Genomic DNA, 23,650 nt, shown 5'->3' with positions numbered 1-23,650 from the left:
AGTGCTCTGGAAATTCATGATTGAAAAAAAAACAAGTACTCAGCCTAGGCAGGTCCCTCTTACAGACCAAAGCCATACAGCAACTCCTTATTAGCCACACTCAACACTTTTGAGAACTGGTATTTCAACATAATCTGAAAAACACATTGAAATATTCTTGTAATAAATATAAATGAACAAAAGAGCCCGTAACTATTCTCGTATTTCCTGCTAGACCCTATAAAGAGCTTCCAAAAGCCAAAAGCTTGAACTCCAAGCAAGAGAAAGAAACCATCATTATTTATAGTGATGCATTTGGAATTATACACTTGGGAGTGTTTCTGTCATCCCAGAGAACACCAGGAGTAAGTGCACACACCTGTTGTGCACAGCTGCTGGGCTATCTTTGAAAAGGCAGGATGAGTATCGTTATTTTCTAGATTCTGTAATCAAAGATGCTGTGAAGCCATTCTGGGCACAGCTGAGACTATAAACTTGTCATTACTGTAAAAGCAAATCTTGCCAATAGCCACATCTTATTTCATAAGCAACACATAGCTACCACGTGTCTGCCTTATTGTCAGTAACTACTTAAATACCTCTTTCCAGTTTGCTTTAGTGGAAGAGGAAGAAGTACAATAGCCTTCACCGTGGCCTACCCAAACACTGACTATTTTAAAATTCTTTAAATAACAAAGATGTTTCAAAACCAAAACAGTATCTACAGGCACTTTTAAATGCACTTCAGGAGAAATTCAATGCATTTATCTTGAAAATCATGTTTGACTGTGATGCCATTTGTGGGAAGAAGATTTCTATGTAGCCATAAAGAATGAGAAGTGTACCTGTAGCTCAAAGTCCACAAGTGTCAGCAAGCAGCCGACTTTCCTCCATTAAGTTCCAATGGCAGGGAGAAAAATAATTCGATCAAGACTACTTCAATTTATGCAAAGAATACTTACATGGACACCTCTGGAGACAAATAATGAAATGTAAAACCTCAGAGACTTCAGAGCTGTATTTCTAAATAACACTTGTACAAGCTTATGATATTTTTCTCTAAACATATTAAATTATGCAAAAAATCAGAATCAGCGCATTCAATTAAAATGAGTAATTCTTTTAAAATTTAAGAAGTTGAAAATTGCACTGCTTAAGGATAGGACTCCTTGCACTTCATTTTCACACTCTAAATAAGTGTCTCTTCCAGTCCCCTTCACTCTTTCTACAGCTTATGAAATGAGTACTCACATCCAAAAGAAATTCACTCATTATAAGGTCTGACTACTCTCTACTGAGAGTGAAAAAGGTTTATATGAAAAAGGTTTACAGACATGTGTTGAACTAGGGTTTAATAATGATGAATCAGGGTTCAGCGCAGGAGCTATCAATGAACATGATGGGTCCTGCATAAAAGGAAACTGCAGAAAACACTGTGAGAGAATTTTGGTATAGAAGAACAGAACTGAGAGTTCTTTTTGAATATCAGTGATATACTTTGTTTGCGGTTTGATCTAATCTGCTTTGTACCTGTGGCCAGTGATCCCATTACAGGTCTGCTATTCACATCCGTTCTAGTTTTAAAATTTTCTCCCTCAATTTTATCGTACTCTATCATCTCTGGCTTTTATTTTTTTCTACCAACTGTTTTTATTAATGTTTATTTCTCTTTTACAAAAATGCTAGTGACTTATGAAGGAAAAAGTAAACTAAAAAGATACCTGAGAGAGCTTCATCTGCATGTGGGCAAACACATGAAGGAAACCAACTACAGCATCCCACAGCCTGCTGTGTGCCAGACTTTGCTGATTACCAGTACATGGCCCCTATTGTTCAGGCAACACAAAAAAAAGAAAAAAGAAAACCAAAGTTTGTTTGCAAGAAATTCAACAAAAAGAGGAAGACATACACATAAGTGCATAGTTTAGGGTTGTCCTTTAGAAACTTCTATGAAATATTAAACATATCTAGAATTATGTATTTAATAACACCACTGACTGTAAGAAAATAACCTAATAATTACTCCTAATAACTTGGCCTGTTTTAGCCAAGTCTCAATATACTAATTCAGACCCCCAAAGAGTGTATCTGTTTGCAGCTTCAAACAATAAGTGCTGAAGGGATACAAATCTTCAAGCTGTTTCTTCTTTATGTAGTTTTGTAAATTAGGAAAAACCTTAGAGAAGGTTAAAGCAAAATTCACATAAGGGATTAGAGAATCAGTTTCCTGATTTTCCCCCCAGCATATTGTAGAGCACAGCACTAAAAAACACTTAAAGAAAATTCTAAAGAGTAGTGACAGTTATAGACATATATTTCATTCTTTAGCTTCATATATAAACAAATGCACTAAAATAATGCTGAAGAATAAATGCATCTATATTATATTTCTATGTCATACCTAGCTACTTTATATCTTCATGCTAAATGTATGAGGAATTTCCTTTCAAGTTCATAACATTCTGAGGAAATTAATTTACCTGGATATACTCTGTGAGAGTATTGAAAACTTGTTTTGCGACCTGGATGGCTTTGGAAAAATTTCTTTGTCCTTGTTCATCAATAACATCCTTCCCAGAATAATACCAATAGAAATCACTGATGGATTCCTAAAGAAAAAACAGTTGTGAGAGGCATAAAGAGATTCTGTGGCCAAACTGGCTCCAACTGGATATTCATCAATATAAGAAAAAACAGTGTTAGACAGTTCTAGTTCTAGAATTTATTTAGTTTATAAAGGCTTTAAACGAACCACCCAGCAACTCCCAAGTACTACTTCAAGGATTGTAGTTTCATCTCAAGGGAATCAATAGGAAAACAAATACAGGGAAAGAAATAACTTAAATACCCCACAGCAAACCTCAAAATAAAATAAATTAAAATTAGATGACTTGGTATCTGATCCTAGAAATACAACAACCTGCATTCTGAAAGGGAGTGCTCAGTAGTACTGCCATGCTGCATGCTGTTCTTTAAACAATGTCTCTTTATACTGCCTGCTTGACACCTAGTCAATAGTGGGAGCAAATGTTGCTTTGTGTGCATGATTCCTCTCTCCATCTTCCCCAAAGGCAAGCTTATTAAATTTTCAACAAAGTAAGCAATGGAATGAAAATCATTCACAACTTCTACAGAGTGCAAAAAGATAGAAAGCAATGTTGATAACAGCAGCACTGTAAACAAAAATAAAGAAAAAGAATTTTCAATGTCTGGAATTCTCAGAGCAAATAAATGAATGGCTAAAGGGAACTTAACTAGATAAATACTGAAAAAAACCCCAAGCCATAATATATTATCATGTGCAGTAATTTTCTGAAGGAAAACAAATATAGGTAAAAATTTTGAACATTTATAACAAAATGTTTTCACATTCACATGCTGTAATCTGGATACAAAGTAGATTTTTTTCATTAATTTCTACAATCTTGTGACAACTAAATGTTCTCATTTTAAAAGGATTTGAAACATAGTTAAAAATAGATTACTGAAAGGGTTTTTAACACACTGCCTTCTGCAGTTTTTTTTTCTCCTTCTTAGAAAATGTGCTATTCTTATGCTTCACTCCACTCCAGCACATGGGCACTCATTTACAGAGCGGCAAGTGCTCAGCCTAAATCAAAATATGGATGAAAAAGCAGCTGGCTGAAACTGAGCAATACAAAAAACTTCTCATTCACAGGGTAATTTCAGTCAACACCTGTGCTCAGGGACCCACTGAGCATGGCCCCATCTTCTGCTGCTCTCCTTGGTTAACAGCCTCCATCGCATTCCTGCGGATAAAGCCTGGAACCAGTCTTTCACATGTATGCTGCCTTTCACTCTCCCTGAATAAAGTAGCAATTCTTAAAGAACTACAATCACTACAGAATTTCAGCCTTTCTCATCAGCTTGGGCTACAGGGACCAGAATAAGCATGATGACAAATAAATGTGTTCCTCTAATAAAACTTGTATAGAAGTAAGTAATATTTTCATCTATGTACTCATATATAAATTACTTACCTGAACTCTCAATAAGTAATCCACAGTAGAAATGATAATATTAACAGTTGTGTTGTTACCAGTTTGAGTTCTCAGGTAATTCTGAAAATCTAAAAATTCAAATAGAAGTTTAATTTAAATTTATTTAAGTTTTGAAACACTTCTGAAAATTAATTCTGGCTTACGATGGTCTAGAAAAGTTTAGCTTAGATACATGGATTGGATTTTCTTCTCTTTCTTTGTTTTTTTTTTTTTTTTTTTTTTTTTTTTTAAGTTGGGTTGTTTGTCTGTTTTTGTCAATAAATCATTGTAAGAGTTTTCACATCTTATTACAGAGATCACATACCAGAGAACTTCTAAAGCCAGAACCTTGTCTATATATTTCATCTGTAACTTGGCCTTACTTTAGTCTATTTATGACTAGAACTACATCAATATCAATGCAATTATACTTAGGATATATTTTGTTAAGTAAAATCAAATAATTATACAAATCCTGATAACTAAGTCAGAAATATGTCTAATGCCTAAAAAGGAAAAATATCCCTTTTTTCTCTTTTCATTCCTGAAGAATGAGAGAGAGAATACACGGGAATTTACTTAATGATAAAAAATAATTATGCACTTTTAATGTGTTCTTTTATATTTAAAAGATATGTCATTTCTTCAAGAAAGGTATTGTGTGCCTTGTAACTTCACATACAATTCAAACTGACATTAGCGGGAAACAGTGTGCACTCGAAAGCAGACACATGCCAAAGGACAATCAATACAACTTCCTCTTACACTTTCCTCTGAATTTTTCATGTCTAGAAGTTACAAACCACATACATTTTCCTATGTAAATTTAACTTTCCTAGTAGGTCAAGATCCAAAACTCATTGTTTTGGAAACAATTATCTTATCTATAAAATCAAAGCTGTTAAAAAACACTGGCAACTTAATTCCACTTAAAGATTTTCCCTTCATGTACGGTCTAGCAGCGATTCCACCTTTCATAATATTTTATGAAGGCTGCCAAACCTCCATCAATTAAGAGCTTTTATCATCAGTTACTGTCACCTTGATCTTGCCTGCCCACAAACCTGAATTGTGTCCTTCACAAAGCAACTGGAGGAAGCGGAAGAGGTCACAGGTGAACTCATCATCCTGCATCACCTTTTCTCCTGTAGAAAGGCAAATGGAAGCAGGTTATCACAGTCTGCCAAGTAACACCTCACAGCCCTGAAGAAAATCTCCATAATTAGTATTAAGAGGAAGGAGAGAGAAAATTTATAACCACCAATCTATCTGAAGCATCTATGACTTATGCTTGGCAGATAGTTATTTGGTTATAAAAAAAATCAATTACAAAACTTAACTTTTGATTTATAAATATGGCAGCATGAGCTTGGCAACATTTTACAAATAATCCCTGATTTACATTCTTGTTTGACTTCACTGGGCATGGAGGCTGTGTCACATACAAAGGTTAGGGTTGGATCAATGTCGTTCCCATTCATCACAAAAGAAGGTACTTAAAATACAGAATGAGAATTAATCAGTTATGAAAATAAGTCCTCAAATAAACTATTTGATTTTAAAATATTCTAAAACAACCCATGAAATTTACAGCTATATGCATTCTCAAGAACCATTTGGACTGAAATATTTGAGGATTCATTATTAGTCTGCTGCTGACACAAAGTAGAAGTATCTCCTTTGACAAAATAAAGCAATATATATATAATGAATTAAGACCAAGTGCCAAAATGCTTTACTGAATTAGGCCCTTCAGTTAATTTCTTGGTAAACAACTAATATCCAAATGAATAAAGCTTCAAGCCTATTTTTCTCCCCCACAGGAAACAGTATACTAAAAAGCCCTCAATTAACCCATCATTATTTCAAGTATATCAATACATACAGTTAAATTTGTACAGGGACATGTGAAGAGGACAAATAACCATTCACCCAGGAGAACAATCACAACTGAGGAAAACATAGAACAGCTTATAAAATGACACACAAGGACAATACTATAAGTGTTAAAGCAACAAGGGCCATCTATCAAAAGTCAGAAAATTCTCATATAGAACATTGGGGAAGTATTTTGACTATGTATGCAAAGGTGGAAGTCACGAAAACTTCTACTATTTAACAATACACATAATTTTAATATATAACAAACACTATTTGTAAACAAGAAAAAAAAGGAGGGACATAAAAATGTAAGCAAACTGCAAAACAGTTTGAAAGATTTTTTCTTTGAGGGGATGTAATTTAGGTTCTACAAAGAGAGGACCTTTAGCGTGTGAATAGGAGACCAGAAAAGGGAGTAAAGGCATTCAAATTAAAAAAAAAAAAAAAAAAAAAAAAGATACCTTAGTTAAATTAACAATTACTTCCATGCTGTTCTACTGGTAGATAATTCTAATTACAATATCCACATTTACAGATTACTATGTTATTATAATTAGATCATCACTGTTTGGGCTAGATTTGGCTATGATCAAGTTAATTTTCTTCGTGCTAGCTGAAATGTAAACAGCATTTAGTGCAATTTGGAGTAAAAATAGACATGATCAGAAGTTTAACTTTACATAAAGTCATGAGCAATTATAATTTCAAGCTAATGGATTTATTAGTCTACAGACTGTGAATTTTAAAGTAAGAATCTTCAGTACACTAGAAATAGAAATCAAAAGTATTTTGAAAACTGATGTGAATATTTTATAGTACAAAATTTCACACTCTTCTGTTGCTCTCATGACAAATTTTGGTATTTAGGGTAAACATCCCTAAGGCATATGTCAACATAATTTCTTGTACCATAGGGAAAGATAAGATGCTTTTCCTCCTAACTCCAAATATGAACTCAAGCAGTCACGAAAAATACCCAATTTTTTCTCTAAGAATGAGCCAAATACTTTGAATGACATTCCATGACATTTTTCTCCACTGAAAATATAACTACCAGACACAGAGTTTTTCAGTCACAGGAGACTGAAAACTCTTTCAGCTCATTAAACAATGGAAAATAAATTACTATTTCTGTCAGTGCTGATGAACATATACATGCAATATAGGCCCAAGAAGGCAAAAAGCAGGAGGGGGCTGGGCTCCTAGAAGAATATTATTCAATGTTACATGCAGGTTCAGTTCTGCAAGAGAGTTTGATATGCTGCTGGCCAAATGCCACAGTAGAGAAGATTTCTCTGGGTTAGTTACTTTCTTCTTTTCAATTTAACTGAACTCCTGTCACACCTAAAGTTTCATGTGGGGTCAGATGCTTTGTTGAACTAGGTGCAAAAAGTAAGAATTACAGAAAGCCAAATATTTGGTGAAGTCTCTATCACACACATAATGCTTGTAGCTTGACTGCTGAGATGGCAATGACTTTATAAAATAACTCATTGGGAAACTTGCTTGGAAAAATCAAGGCCATGAAAGGCCCAATCATCTATTTCTCGTGTATTAGGGCACCACTGAATCAAAGCCATTTGTAGGAATAAGACTACAGAATAAGTTACAGCTTAATATTTTTGACCACTATATTTCTTGCTCTCTTAGCAAGTAAGATATTCCAGAATAAGAAGCAAAACAAGCCTCAAGGTAAAATGTCATACAGATCCTGCATTTTAGTACAATTACTGGACTTCAGGAATTTTTACTAAATAAATTACATTCTTATTATTGGAAGGACCTAGAAGGATCTTATAATCAGCTCCACTGTAAATGAATCACAACTTGAACACAAGTTATGGCAAAATTCTTAAAAATCAGAAGGTGTTAGGTGCATCTTTGCACAAAAGCTGAAAGGCCTGTTACTTTAAAAACATTTTTACCTATTTTAAAATGAAGCAAAAAAAGCCCATCTCAAACCACCTGGCCACACTAAGATTTACATTTTCATTTTTGCAATTTTTACATCTGATCAAAATCAGACAAGAACCAATGTTGGTATGGTCAGGAATTTTCATTTTCACATTGTACTTGCTGGCTACAAGTGGTACCTCACCGGCAACTACAGAACTGAAACGGAGATCCATTCTTTCTATAAAATTCAGGAGAACAACTTTTGCTGCTGTGCACACAAATTCATGCCAGTTCACACAAAGATTTGCAAAGAATGTACTTAGAAACATACACACTACATATAGAATTATTTAAGTTGTTATGAAAAAACATTCTTTAATTTTTAATTTGTGTTTGATATTGGATATATTCCGGCAAACATTTGCTCAGATGTTAAAATGCTGCCATTGCTCATGCTGTAGGTAAATGGTATGGCTGTACACACAAAGGCTTTAAGCCTGCAGCTTTTGCAAAATTGGCAGTTTGTGTTTGTGACATAAAGGAACAGACGTATCATGTGTAGGAAACAAAAATAAAAGTCAATGAAAAATGAAATACATGGGGGTTTTTTTCATTGAAAGTGCATGTGTCAAAGTTCAATGATTCTCTACCTCTTTCTTGATTTTAATTTTTAAATCCCCAGTGGAAAAGATCTGGCTTCTATCGCTACTCAGAAACACGGGTTTGATAGTACATATTACAGAAATAAAAAAATACTTACAGCTTTCAAATATGAACAGGACTTTTTTATGATGCCTGTTAAGATCAAATCTGCCCCATAATAAAACAAGTGAATTTATTCTTATCACAAGATCCAGACAGTACTGGGTTGGATTGTGAATGCCTTTGACATCTCAACAATCTAATTCAAGTAAGAAATACACTTGTTTCCTCAGTGAGTGAAATTCTCTGAAGTTATTTATGTACCCTTTTATATGCAAACACTGATTCTAATACAGTTTTATGAAGGTGGAAAACACCTCTTCAATACAGGCTACAGTGGACTACATAGAATTTAAGCATCTACTTTAAGTGTAACAAGGTTGGTGAAGGTCAAAAGCATATTTATTAGTTCCACATTATTAATGACTGAAAATAGCCCTGTGAAAATAGTACTGTGAAAACCCACAGTACAGCTAGTTATTATATCACATGTACTTCTCAGATTGATAAAAGTCCTTTAAGAATTACTATCTCATTCTAAAATTGCATTTTATTAAAATAAGACTTCTGTGAACTTAAAGAGAAATTAAGGAAAGACATGAGAAAAAATTTAAAAATTGAACATTAAAAAAGAGCTTCCCTGAAAAAGGGGGAAAATAAGTAAAATAATTTAAGTGTAAACTTAATAAACATCTTAAGTTTTATACTTCATAGAAGTAAAACAATGCTCTCCAAAAGAGAAAAACATTGCACTTTCAAGATTTTTGTGAGTCACAGTGAAATGGCAAGGAGTATGAGTGTTAAATGAAAAAACATTGCAAAATAGTAAGTATTTCTACATGTCTTTGATTTTGAACCCCCCTTTTTGGAAAAGGAAACAGAACAATCAAAACAAAATACATACAGAAGAAACAACATTGAGTACACCACAAAAACAAGTAAGAAACACATTTGCTAAAGAACCATCAATGTTGTTACCAGTGGGGGTTCCAGGGTTTGGAAAGGGAAGGTAGTACCAGTCAGAGGAATATCAGGACAAGGCACTTACGATGTGGACAGCACAAAGAAACAATTGGAATAGAGCAATAAATTTCACATCCATGTTGACTAAATAAAGGGCTTTCTATCTATTGCTAATGTTGGCATGGGACCAGAAACAAGAACTGCACATGAGGAAAGGTTGTCTTTATTCCCATAAGTTTCAATAGTTTTTCTTTTACTTTGGGAATAATAATTTGGGGCTGTAGGTTGCAAAATCAATGACAATTACTCATGAATGTGCTTCTGCAGCCAATTCAGATGAAATGAAAAACAGGCTAAAATGCACATTTTATATCCCATCATTTCCTTGGGAATCAATAAAATTATTTTAAATGGAGGAATAATTAAATATTCATAGACTAAGCATCATTCTCAAAAAACCCAAAACTAATAAAAACCAGTGCGAAAATCTTTCTCATCTTTGGTACTTCCTTTGTTGTATTTACAGATGGTAATTCACAGGATGGCAGACATAAGAGCTCAGATATCCTATAAAAGCTAGGACACTTTGAAACTGTTCACTACAGGAGTCCCATCACAGACACACTGGCTTGGCTTTCTTAATGCTATCAGGTATTAATACCAGTACTTCTACAGCTCTTATGCAAACTACTTTTCAATTAACTGAAAAAGGCGTGCTTCATAATATTAAAAAAAAAATATTGCTATTTCAAGGTAACATTATCAACAATCATGTAACTTTGAAAGGGAAAAATACAGTATTTTTTGGTTGGATTTGGTTTTCTTTTGCCTTGAATTTTCAGTTGCTGGCTATTAATATGTAGGAAAAGATGGTATTTGCAAATATTATCCCTTTGTGCCAAGTAATCTTTGACGCAGTGATTACAGTATTTTGACACTGCTACTGCTCACTAACAAAGAAAACAAATGAAAAATATTATCCTTATCATTGCGTAGAATTTTCTTAAGCTGCCAAATAGAAAATTTCCACTAAGAAAACAAATAAAACACCAGATCATCCTCCTCCCTAACATTTGGCTAATGAAAAGACATCTGCTGTGTTGGAGTTCTTTGTTTCTGCTGACTGGTATACACATTTTGTATTTTAAATTCTCTTTTCACATGGTGAACCTCTCATGGCAACTGCTCCTACAAAGCTCTTCCTTTACTTGAAGTAAGGAAATTTTGAGGTACAGCAACCATAACACACCAAGTAGCTTTCAGAATAAGGAAGAGTAAACCTGTAAGCAGCATTGATTTGCTCTAAATGAGCAGTGCACCACCTCTTTCTTGTATCAACTCCTGACTGCATTAGATAAACCTAGCCAGTGGCAAGTCCTCTCCTCACTATCCACCCTCAAATCCTCACTGGATCCACCACTGATTTCCCGTGCTTGCACAAACCAGTGCAGCAATAAAGCCACATTCAATACACAACAAAAATGCTACAGGAGGGCTAAAGCACAAGGCTTTTTGTATGTATATATTACTATTTTTTCCTTTTAACATTCATCCATTGCAAATATTGGGCTCACTAAAATGAAAACAAATAAAAAAAGAACAGGAAAGAAAAGTATAAAAAAGCTTGTTGCTCTTACATCTACTGTGTCAGTCACTGTGCAAATCCTGAGAAAGAGAGGAAGACCAAAATGGGAAGTTTGGATGTGTAAACCAAGAATTTTAGGATGAAAAATTGTAATATTAACAGAAAAATCACTCTAGGTTAGCAGTATTACAGGGAAAAATCTAGTGAAATTCAGGAGCTGTACAATACTGACACAAAGCTAAGAGCAGGGAAAATAAGGAATAGGCAGTTGTTTTTAATAATTACCACGCTCATGGGTGATGACTGAGGAAGGGAGGACAGGACAATTATTTCAAAGAAAAAGAAACAGGAAAAAAAGGTGAGAATTTGTTTTAGGAAATACAAAATATAGTTAGTATTGGTTTTGCCAAAATTAGTTCTGTACTAAAAGAGAAACATCAAATAAACAGAAAATGAAAAAGAATCCCTCAAATGAGGAAGCACAAAAATACTCTTAACATCAGTAGAGTCAATTATGCAGCATTTAAAGACTTATTTATATTTGCATGCAAAAACAGTAATTTCTAGAAACAGAGGCAGAGGTAAAAAGAATAAGCCAATGAGCCAATATCTTGAGAGTCCATTTCAGAATCCAACATTTTGAATAGGTTTAGCTATGTACTAGTAGAAATGTTGTCCAAAAGAACAATAGGTTGTGCAGAATAATCTTCAGTAAAACATGAGAGTAATGGCTGAAAATTATAAGCCAGATAGCTGTACCAGCACTCAATTTACCATCTTGTAACCAAATTTTATCCGCATAGGTTTGCTTTTTTATCACTCATATAAGTCTAGAAAGATTTAATCTATAATTTAAACTGTGAGAGCACTTTCGGAGATGCAGAATTTTTGACTGGCCTTGAAATCATTCAGGCAAATGTAATAGTGAAAAATCATTATTTAAGCAGTTGAATATTAAAGAAATAGGCCGCATAAAAGACCTACAGGCACAAGGGACAATGAGATATGCAGTGTTGCTGGTATGAATTATGATCCCTCAAATGCAATAGGGATTATACAGTCAAGCTTTTTTACCTTGCTTTTAGGATAAAAACATGTTAAAAGGTTAGGTCACTGTAGGATTTAAACATAAAAATGCACTGTAAAAAATTCTGAAGATAAGGGAAGAAAATGTGGTTTGGTAGTTCTATTAAGCACACAAGAACAAACTTAATGTACTCAGACAATCACAGTAAAGGAGTAGTAGAAGAAAGAAATTGACAAGCAAAGTAACAACACCAAGGATAGAAAGCCAAATTGGTTCAAAGTCAAAAGTAGAGTGAAAATTTTGCAATATTTCCCCAATGACAAATAGAAAAAAAAATTTCAAAGAAAAAGTTTTCCCAGACTTTTTCCCAAAGAGCAGATAGATTTCCATCAACCTCTTATATTTAATTTATGGCTTAAGTAAGTGGTGTGGTTTTCAGTTCAAGAAATCAGGTGGGAATTTTTAATTTCATTCTATGCTGAAACTGGATGGGGACTTCTGAAATGTTTTACATGCATAAACACTGGTGTTCGTAACTGGAATATGTTTTCAATTTTACATGTAATGTCTTCACTTCTTCAAAATGATGAGAAACAGTCCTCTGAGATCATTTGGAAACTCAACACATGCTAATGATTTACTGTTGATAAGGAATAGCTTAGGTATGTAAATTAAACATAAATCACTTTTAGGAAACCTGTTTTAGCTTCAGCCTCTAGATCCATATTTACAAGGTTCATGGAATCACAGACTATCTTGAATTGGAAGAGACCCATAAGCATCTTCAAATTCTAAATCCTAGCCCCACATGGGACACCCTAAGAGTCACACCACGTGCCTGAGCACTGTCCAGACAAACACTGCTTGAACTCTGCCAGGCTGGGGCTGTGACCCCTTCCCCGGAGAGCCTGCTCCAGTGCCCAAACACTCTCTGGGTGAAGAACCTGTTCCTTATGCCTAACTTAAACCTCCCCTGGGTCCTTTCAAATTCAGCTTGATTCTGCAAAACTTCAAAAAGGTCATGGATAATTTCTGTTGAATCAATAGTACCTGATCCCTCTTCAGTCACCATGCCAAGGCCTTCTGCTTTGTTCTGACGTTCAAATGCATTTAGGTCAAGGACACTGCGGTGAGAAAAATTACATTTGTCCTGTGATTAATTAAATAAATGCAATATTTAATTTTGTGGAAGTTAAAAAGGATGTGTGATTTCATTGAAGTTTACAAGCATACTAGTCTGAAAAAGATACATCTCTGTGGCTTGATATATGTGTCTGTTAGGAGACTACAAATCTCAGCTAAACAGGCTGAACCTGCTTTTGCCCTGAATGTGACCACAGAATTCAGCTCTGTATGACTGACCAAAACAAAGGAGAATGTATGCATTTAGGATACACATACTCCTTTTTAGGTGCTATAAGGAAGCCAAGTTATTGACTATTGTATTACAACCCAATTCATACCAAGCAGCAAGCTCCATTACGAAACTGTCATTATTAGTTCCATTCAGTGTTTCTCTCCTTCCACATTCTGAAAAACTGAAGCTGCCAAAAGGGAATATGTATTCAACTAACCAGATTCAAGGAAGGACGATACCTCACACATCTCATTTGTGAACCTGTGAGATTCTGCCTTTCAGGGCTTTGCATGACAGCTGGCCAGGGATAACTTTTGTTCATAAGCAAAAATGGTTATAAAAGTTAGATTAACACAGAACTATGACAGAACCTCTGCTGGCAAGAAACCTCACTGCTCACTGATTTCAAAATGAAACTTGGCCACAGACAGCATTAAGAAAAAAGAATACATAATTAAGAAAAAAGAATACAAATGTGATACCCTGGATATAAGACTGAATCACCTGATCCAGGGAGCCCCTTTTAGTCCTATGTTTTATGTTCACTAATACATCATTTACTGATATAGTTTATTCTTAGAAATTATGTATAAAACATTTAAACACATACATTTATATATAGAATTAATATAAATAAATAAACCTGAATGAACAAAAATGTCATAGTATCACCTCAATTTATTAAAATTCATTAATTTCATATGAAATCAGATATTTCCTTACTTTTTCTGACTTCTAAGAAGTCTTATGACTAATTCTAACAAACCCGGAGTTTCCCAATACCTTTTGTGCTTACTTATAATTGATCATTAACCTGATCTCTGCAGGACTACTGGATGGCTCCAGAGTTAAGTATCTGCCTCTGAGGAATGCTCCTAACTCTGGAGTTGTTTTCTGCCGTATCTCAGGTAGACTCAAATTCTGTAAATATTTTTGGAAAGAGCTTTCTTACAAAGTAGATCCATATCACCAATATTTTTCCCCCACGAGCATCATCCTGTCCTTTAACCCAAATCTAGCTCCTTATAAACCCCTAGTGCTGTTTGCAACAACTATGTAGAGGATCATTCCAGAACTATAAATTCCATAGAACAAAACATCCATGCAAAATAATAAATTTTTCAAGTTGATGCTTTCTTACCTACAGGACTGCATAAGACCAGCAAGGCTCTGAAAGAACCCCACATCCTTTTTATCCTTGAGGTAGTCAAGCATTTTCTGCAGCAAGCACAAATAATTTACACAGAGAGTTAATATTCCTATTATAATAACAACCTAGGTAACTTAAGACTATATGTATTCAATACTATTAGTGATGTTGGTGTTTGGAAATATCTCTAATATTAAAGACCCTTGAAGAGAAAAATACAGATATCAAAACCAAAAGCAACATTTAATGCTTATGTACTTTACAGAAAAGGTCATACATCTTGGTTATGCCTTCCTAAAGCATGGAAAATGAAGATAGTAACTAAAGTCAACACAGCCAGAAGAATTTAGAGTTTAATACAAATGCAGTTTTGCTACTACTAGGCTAAAAATTTATGTTGACACTATTGTTTCAACACCAGAAAAGGTTTTTCTTAATCTCAGTTTATTTTAAATTATTTTAGCTGTAATAGTATGTTAGCATTAATTTGAGCATATTTTAAATTTTTTTAGCTTTACTATAATGTGGAATAACTATCTGAAAACAGATTGTGATACCAAGAATTTACTGAGTGAACTGTGATTCTAGAATGCAATGCATTGTTGAGCAAAAAGATAGGATGATACCAGAGCTCTCCATTGTAAGAAAACCCAGAATGCTAAAGGTCAATCTTCATAGGAAAGCTACAAGAATTCATGTTGTGAATGAAGTAAAACTATTTTTGCAAAAATAATAGGAAAAGTGGATGATAAGTAACCTCCAAAATGGGCAGCACGTAGGCAGACAGCGTTACCAAAACATATCAGTGTTAACCCAAGTAGACTCAAGATTACAGAAAAAGAATACCCCAATCAACAACATTATACCAATCAAAGCAAAGAACTCCAGAGGAGGATGATAATAATAACTTTTAAAAACCATTACTGTTCCTCTCCCCCCACCCATACCATTATTCTCAAGGAAGACTAAAAAGCTGATCTTAGGATCTAAAGGGAAATTGGAATGTTGAGCATAACACCAGAAGAAACATGTATAAATGAGGGAACTAAAAAAACCAAGAATTCTAACTGTACAATTGATGCTTTGATGTTTTAAGAATGTAATTTTGAGTAGTAGCATTCCTACCAATCTAAAAATACTTATTGTTCCCTGCATTTTGATTCATTAAGTCTTCATCAAATGATTTTTAAAAACAGATTGTAGGATTAGAAATTTTACGATTTTCCAATTTAATATCATGACATCACAAAGAACTGGCAGTGGCTCAAGCAAATAATTTCTACACTACTTGTAGTCTTTCATGTCAATTCCTAGCAATGACACCCCCTGAAAAGAACATTATTTTGGTTGCATTCAGCAGCTTCACTTGGGACCTTAATTGCTCCCAGTTGTCTGTGTTCTGTAAACTATACTGCAATAATTTAGTAATGGCAGGTATACACCCTTCTCAACATAGGAATCTTCAGTTAGTACAGAACCCTGAACATACCCTATATCAGCCTCTACAGCACTGCAGGATTCTTTTAACATACCAGACTTGTCCACTGGGAACCAAATATCTTACAATGGATTAGTTATTCAGGATTTTCTCTGCTTTTATCAGCAAGAGTCTCATTGCATAAGCTAAGGACTTCTGAAGTTGTGAAGTTAGTGAAGACTGGGGTCAGCAATTTTGCTCTTCAGGCTATAGGACAATGACAATCTCCCAAGAAAGCCTTCCTTCCCTAAGAATTCCTACAGAAGTAAATGATATAACATAAAATTTCTGCCTTTCAACTGAAGTGCAAAACAAACCTTTTAGCCTTGTAAACAAATAATAAATACCCATCAAGCAGGGTACTTTTGTATACGATTTTGTTCTGCAAACAGGAGTAAGAGGATAAACAGTATGTGACAGTGACTACTACAGCAATAATGACCATGGTATAGAGACCTATATTGGCTAGAAAGGTAGAACAAACTAGTATCTTACCTGCTGAACAGTAGAATTTCCTCCATTTAGGATTGCAATTCCTAGCTTTAGGGTTGCTGCAACCATTGGCCCCATCTCACCTTAAAATATTATAAAATATATTTTTGGATCATATTAAAAATAATAATGTTGTATTATTATTTTATCCATTAAATGAATTGTAAAACTGACCTATTTTTCCTTAATTTCTTCATGAGTGCCTACAGACATAGTGTAATGCATATAAAGTACACAGAAGAAGCAAAATATAAGGCAGGAATAACTAAGTTCAGGGAATATAAGCCATGTTTCAATCACTAGAGCATCAAACAGTTGATTTAAGGGTGGGCTCACAATGATAAGCTGGCTTTCAAAATTACCAATATGTCCCCTCTGCATGAAAATCTGGATGTTTCCTTCTGGTTTATTTAGAAAATGACAGTGACCCAAGCATTTAATTACAGTAAACAAAATTTATAATCAGGAGTTTTAAAAACATCACTATTGTGGAAACAAATCACAAAAGAAAAAAAGTGAAATCATAAAACCTTAGAATAAGATGGTTTCTATGGGGAAAAAAATCATAATTTAAACTTTTGAAATGTTTTATCAAAGTACACCAATAAAGCAGTTATTTGACGAATGGGAAATAACAAAAGAACTTAAGTCCACACCTACTTCAGAACTGTACACATTCCAGAATTTAAGGGCCATTTTGTCATTCAGTGCTGCTAAAGCTATGAAGTAATTCACACATCCTTAAAATTAGCACTAGAAAAATTAATTGCAACTACAAGAGAAACAATAATCTCATTAAAATTATTCATTATACTTTTCTGGATTAGCTGTCAAAAATTTTGAAATTTCAAGTTAATTTTGAAAGCAAATCTTAGAGCCAAACATATGCATGTTGTGCCAAATAAAACATAAAATCACTTCAAAGTTCATTAGAAATAAGGTTTAAAATTTAATCTACACACCAAAACCTTACCTTTACTTGCACTGATTGTCTGCAGAACCATCTCAGCAGCACCTCGATCATGCAGTCTGGCTTGTTGATACAGAAGTTTTTGCTTTTCCATTTCTTTTTCCTGAATAAAAATTCCGGTCATTTAACATGAGATTTGAGTTACTATCAATCCTCCAAAGGTTCTTGGTTTTGTCTTAGTATATGGGCTCTATGGCAACATCATGAGCCATTTTAATACATACAAGGCTATTGGACAAATAATTAACAGGTTCAAGTAATAATCTCCACTTGGTATTTTTCTTTGATATGCTTTTAGCAGTTTATCTGGAAAGAGTCATCTCAATTGTGAATCATTAGGTTAGTTCAAAGCCCATGCTCATGATATATACTGCATGTATCAAACTTGCACTTTTGTGCTGTGTTTTTGTGCAACAGTTCATACTCTTAATAATCTTCTATAGTGTGACCATAACTTCATACTGCTCAGTATGTGACTCTCGAGTTGTAAGTTGTTGCTGAATACCAGAGTAAAAGAAACATCTCAGAATTTTTTTCAAAACATATCATTATATTACAATATAGATTGCACTCCTACTTACAGAATATTTGATAGAATACACTGTGCTTTTATATTTTGTATTCTCTAGCGGCAACAAACAATACTGCATGGCGTTGCTTGAGCAATGGTGAAGTTTCTTTTTTTGTAATTTAAACTACTACTGAAAACATAACGAGCATAAAGAGCAAACATAAAGGCACAGTTAATTCCAGAAGAGTTTCAACTTTCATCAGGTTAATTGAAGTTTGCTGGAGAATTGAGGATGACTAAGCAGTATAAGTTGCAAAATGGAAGTTGCATAGAGCCCTATGACAGTGAGTCCATCAGATGGCGTGGTAAAAAGCTTACTCAAAAGGAACATGACACAATTAGTTAGTATCATGTCCAAAAACACAACGCCCAAAACATGTATGACCTAGAAGCAGGAACAGCTGCAGCAGAAGTAGCCAGAATGACAGCTTTGCTGCCATAAACTTTCCATCCAAGTTACAGAAAAAATACATTGGAAGATGGAAGAGGTTTAAAAAATGAAGGCTTGCTAAATAGAGGATATGAGTAATAAATTAAAAAAGAAGAGGTAAAAAAGAGAAATATGTTCAAATGAATGAAAAAGAAACCTTTAACTCAAAAGCAAACCAACACAGACATTTATGCTGTTACCAGAGAGTTCTCGCCGAGGCTGGCAAATTTGTTTCTTAAATCTTTGATAATATCGTGCTGCGGAAACAAAATTCATCAGGGTTTTTTTTTCACACTATTAGCTCTCCTGTGGTTAAATTGTATCTTTCTTTTTGCTTTAAATTATGTGACGGATCTAGATGGAGGCACAAAAAGGAAAAAAAAATGGCAGCGTTGCTTTGTATTTAGCCATGCTAGGGTTTAAAAGTTTTGCCTTCATGTTTAAACCTCTTCCTGGGAGTTCAACAAAAACAAAACAGAAACATACACTCACACGCACACACACACCACATACACACAAACTACCAGAAAATCATGACATCAAAGGTTCAGTATGGCTACAATAAAATATTTTCATTTGCTTCAGAAGCCTCTGAAAGTTGATCAGCCTTTCTTTTCTTAAAAATTATTTCCTATTTCTAGATACTTTTAGTTTTAGACCCAACACCTTTTCATCTTTCTTTCATTGCAAAATTTACTATTCACAAGCCTAACACCATCTATACTACTTTCATTGTGCAACATTTTTTATAAGAATATCAAAGATTTATAAGAATGCTTACAGTGAGGATGAATCTGCATAATCTACAGACTAACTTCTTGCAATGGCAGTATATAAGAACAGTAGAAAGAGGCATTGCCAAACAGCTTAGCATGAGAAAAGTGGCATTTCCCATGGAAATCAAGATGTGTAGTATATTAGTAACAAAACAGACCAAAAAAGAAAACAAACACCAAACCAATTCACCAACAAAAACACCACAGGCATTTCTCTTAGAAGCAACCATTCTTTGATGATAACCCATAAAGATCATGGTTCCTTCTTCAGCTTCACAATGCATTTTCACTGTTGCTTTCTCCCTGCCAACTCAACACATATATATAAATATATATGTGATGGCAGAATTTACATGAAGAGGGCCACCCATTGCCTACAATGCATACTAAATGAATAAGGTTATCACCATTTCTCTAAGAGGTGCTTACTGTTTACACTGTTATCTGTGCTACCAGTTTCAGATTTTTGCACTTTATCCACTTGCTTGCCAGTTGAAGTCAAGAAACGACCAAAGTAATTAGCCAATGATTTGAGCTTTCTGTCATTCACCAAGCCATTACAACAATAGCAAAAATACTTCACTAAATGAAACATTTAAAATAACTGAACAGAATTAAAAAAAAACAAAAAAAAACAAAAAGGAAAAACAACCAACCAACCAAAGAAAACACAGAAGAAACAAACCCCAAACCCCAATCCTCAATGAGGAACAAATCTATTTCATCTTGGATGATTTCCACTCATATAAGAAAAAGCTGACCACTTATAAATGTACATACATGTGGTCTCATAGTCTCTCTGGACTTTTTCCAGCATTCTACCAAAGCAAGGAAACATCTAAATCATATTCTTTGAAAGTAGAGGTCCAAATATTTTCTACTTCTTTCAGGTTTTTGGGGTTTAAATCATTATGAGCAATCATACGCCAAAATAAATCAGGCAAAACCACAATTTTTAATTTGAATTTGTAGACAACAAACTTGCTAAAACTAAAGAGAAACTTTAACTGACAACTGAAATTCTTAAACCTTCTTGTAATTCATACAGAGACTGATTATTGTAGTCTCCCTTTGAGCTAGGACATATGGAGAGGTTTGTTTGCTGCCACCACTAAGATCCAAAATACAGACCACTGGCATAAGATCCTACTTTTACAGAGCTTTTTTTCTTTTTAATATGAAATCATGAACTTAAGCTTAAGAAAATAAGAAAATATGTAAAGAACAGAAATTGCTTTCAACTCAGCTATTAGAAGATGAATGCTTCGCCTTTGAATTGTCTTCATATTTTTTCAAGACTTCTGCTTAGTCTAGAAAACAAATCCTATTAGGCAGGACTTACACTGTCAAAACATCTGTTCATTTCAATTTCAGGCATGCATAAGTATAAGCTATGTAATTAAAATATCAAGTACTCATGCATAATACTTCTGTACCTTTTTATAGATACATATTTATAAACATTTCAATCCTTTAAGTTCAATATATGTTGGTTTCTGCTCTATAAAAAATATTATTTTTTTCTAAATCCCTCTTTTGGAGTTCATCATTGAAGTATCACCACTTGTTGTGAGGGGTTTGGACTCAAGGACCTTTAAAGGTCATTTCCAACCCAAACTATTGTATTAATAAATAACGTATTCTGTAGTGTAGGAGTGAAACCATATATTAGGTTCCATACAATCCATTACATGTAGAGAAAACTGATGAAAAACACATTTTTGCATAGTTATTTGAATGTTTACCTTCTTAGAACTGATAAATTGAATATGGAGTCTGATCTTAATTAACAGAATAAATAGTTACTTTTTGTAAACTTGTCGTATATGGACACTCAGTGGTTTATTCAGGATTTGTAATAGTAGGAGATACAGGTAATCACCTTCAAAGGGCTGGACCTTTATGAGGTTGCATTATTTGTATGAAAAGAAACATGAAAATTTTTGTCTGAGGAAAGTGACAGCACAATGTATCATTTTGTCAAAAAATTTGTGAGTAAAGAAGTCTACTAAAAAAGTTGCTACCAGTAACAGGAATGAAAAGAACTGACATAGGAAGCTCTATTTCCTCCATTTCTTTTCTTCCTGTGAAGAGTCAATTTGAATCAATTTAATACAAATGAGTTTAAAAATAAGAGCTAAATTTTGATTCCTTCTTTGAGTTCCCATCCTACAAGTATTTAGTGCACATTAATATGTAGGAGTGACTCAAATGCAGAAAATTATTTGCATTTAGCTAGTGAAACAGATTTAAAAGAATTTCTTATCAGATGGAATCAAAGGAGACAGTGACACCAACTTTACAGGTTGCTCAATTGAGCATCTGTTCAACAAGACAAAAAGTTAACTTTGAGACAAAGGGGACGGGGCAAAGACATCTGTAACAACTCAAAGCAAATACTAGCAGGTAAATGTTGACAGGAACATACTGACATACAGAGAACATTGTTGTCACATCTACCGTTCACACTATTAACCCAATTTAAATTAATTGTACTAAAATAAGACTACCCTGCATGAGATATGAGCAACAGAATTGTCAATAAAAGACACTTGGCATTTTTATCACATTCTAAGCTTGCCCAAATATCTCTCTTGCTCTGAATGCAAAAGAATCCAAGACTTCAAACACCACACATTTTTAAAGTCTAGAGGAGCAATAGACTTTTATCCCCAAACAAACTGAACAGTCACACTTTTCACATGGATACACAGGATAGAATAAAAGAACTGCCTTCAACATTGATGTTTGATTACCAGACAGAAAGAAACACACAAATACACAAACAAAGACACACGCATCTGGTATGTACACTTTCACATCTGCACAACTGATTGATGCCATGTATGAAGAAAGCAAGGGTTATTTCTTGTTGTGCTTTTGTTCCCTTTTAAAATACTTCACAGTCAGCAAGAAAAAAAATGTTATGGAGCATATAAGATTTAGTGATAACGAGGTAAGCAGAGTGATAGATATGTAGTATTTGAATAGCTGAATTGTTGGAATGAAAAAAGAAGAAATTATATTATTTGATTCCTTATATATTTCCTTTGGGGTTTTTGATATGCACTTTGTTCAAAATAATTACAATACCTTTTAAATAAATTTTTGTGAGCACATTCATCTTCGAGAATAATGCCTTTATCATATGAAGCCATATGGAACAGACCTGTGCAAATTTTTGGAGGTGTAAGAGTAAAGTTGATCCTGAAATACATCATCTCTCCCCACAGATGCCGGGGAACCTCTTTCTTTTGTGATGTCAATGTTAATAGAAGGCTAGCAAACAAAATACCAAAATCTCCTTGCTCCTTTCCATGGAGAAGGTTACAATTGCCATAGGAAATGAAATTTGAAGTTACTGACTGAAGTCAGGCCATTAGCTAAATCTGTGAATTTCAAATCTCATGCAAATAATCTTTACTTACTCTAGCTGTCATTAACCACAGAACAAATAACTGTATTTAACCCTCTCAGAACCAAAAACTAGCTACTCCACACACCATACCTTCTCCCAGAATATCAGCCTTGCAGCACCACCAACAAGTGGCCTGAGTCAACAGTGGGAACTGAGACTTTGATCTGCATGAAGCAGGCAAATAGTCAGCTACATAGCCATGGGACAACTTTCAGAAACAAATGGCGAGGCTTTCTTGATAACACACAAAAGGCTGAGCAAGAAACAGAGCCAATAAAACAATTAACAATGAAGTTTCAGAGCTATTGCCTCTATGTTCTTAGAAAAAACATAGAAGAAGTAGGAATCATTTAAGGTAAGGAGTATCTAAGGAGTTTCTGTCAAATACTATAATGCTGAAGGCTGAGAACTCAGTTCCAAAGGATCTAAATCAGACATGGACTATGATTGATGCTCTCTCTGTGACAAATATTGGAAACAGAATTCTACCACTACATCAGAAACACATCTCTGCTAAGATACAGAAGAAAAGTTCAACTACTTTCCCTTAATAACCACATAAGTTGTTTTACTAATTCAAATTAAGTTAAACCCAGAAACATAACTGATGCACAAAAGGCATGAACAGCAAAACAACATGAACAAGCCAAACAACACTCTGTTTTCCCCAAAACAGTATCACAATTTTACACGGCATATTCTGCATAAATAATTCCTGAAATCTTTAAAGAGCTTGTGCACAAAAAGGGCTTGGTAGAGATGTCATGCTGAAACTGAAATGTTAAAAATTATATCAAGACCCTTTAGTTGAACTTATCCAAGATGTTGGGCCTGAAAAATCACAAAATTAGACCCAGACAAATACACACATATTTTTTTTTTGTTTTACCTTGCTGCGTTGTGATCCTGTCACCTTAAGGAAGGGCAAGGACAAGAAGCGAAATAGTAATAAGAAAAAGAAGTCCAAATTTTTTT

At 34.2% G+C, this 23,650-nt stretch overlaps 1 protein-coding gene across 1 annotated transcript in view; it reads right to left on the bottom strand.

Annotated features, from left to right (window-relative positions):
* RYR2 (ryanodine receptor 2) overlaps positions 1-23,650 on the bottom strand; it is a 380,761-nt gene that overhangs the window by 30,768 nt on the left and 326,343 nt on the right. Inside the window, exons 79-87 of the mRNA XM_058801183.1 lie at positions 23,565-23,588; positions 17,484-17,583; positions 16,514-16,593; positions 14,533-14,609; positions 13,085-13,158; positions 5,045-5,125; positions 3,981-4,069; positions 2,460-2,588; positions 1,701-1,805 (exon numbers count right to left, since the gene is read on the bottom strand). Coding sequence (XP_058657166.1) covers positions 1,701-1,805; positions 2,460-2,588; positions 3,981-4,069; positions 5,045-5,125; positions 13,085-13,158; positions 14,533-14,609; positions 16,514-16,593; positions 17,484-17,583; positions 23,565-23,588 — 759 coding nt within the window. The remainder of the gene's footprint in view (positions 1-1,700; positions 1,806-2,459; positions 2,589-3,980; positions 4,070-5,044; positions 5,126-13,084; positions 13,159-14,532; positions 14,610-16,513; positions 16,594-17,483; positions 17,584-23,564; positions 23,589-23,650) is intronic.

This window comes from Ammospiza caudacuta, chromosome 3, assembly GCF_027887145.1.
Source record: "Ammospiza caudacuta isolate bAmmCau1 chromosome 3, bAmmCau1.pri, whole genome shotgun sequence".
NCBI classification, from domain to species: domain Eukaryota; kingdom Metazoa; phylum Chordata; class Aves; order Passeriformes; family Passerellidae; genus Ammospiza; species Ammospiza caudacuta.
The sequence above is the reverse complement of the archived record's forward strand: the minus strand, read 5'-3'. Positions and strand labels throughout refer to the sequence as shown.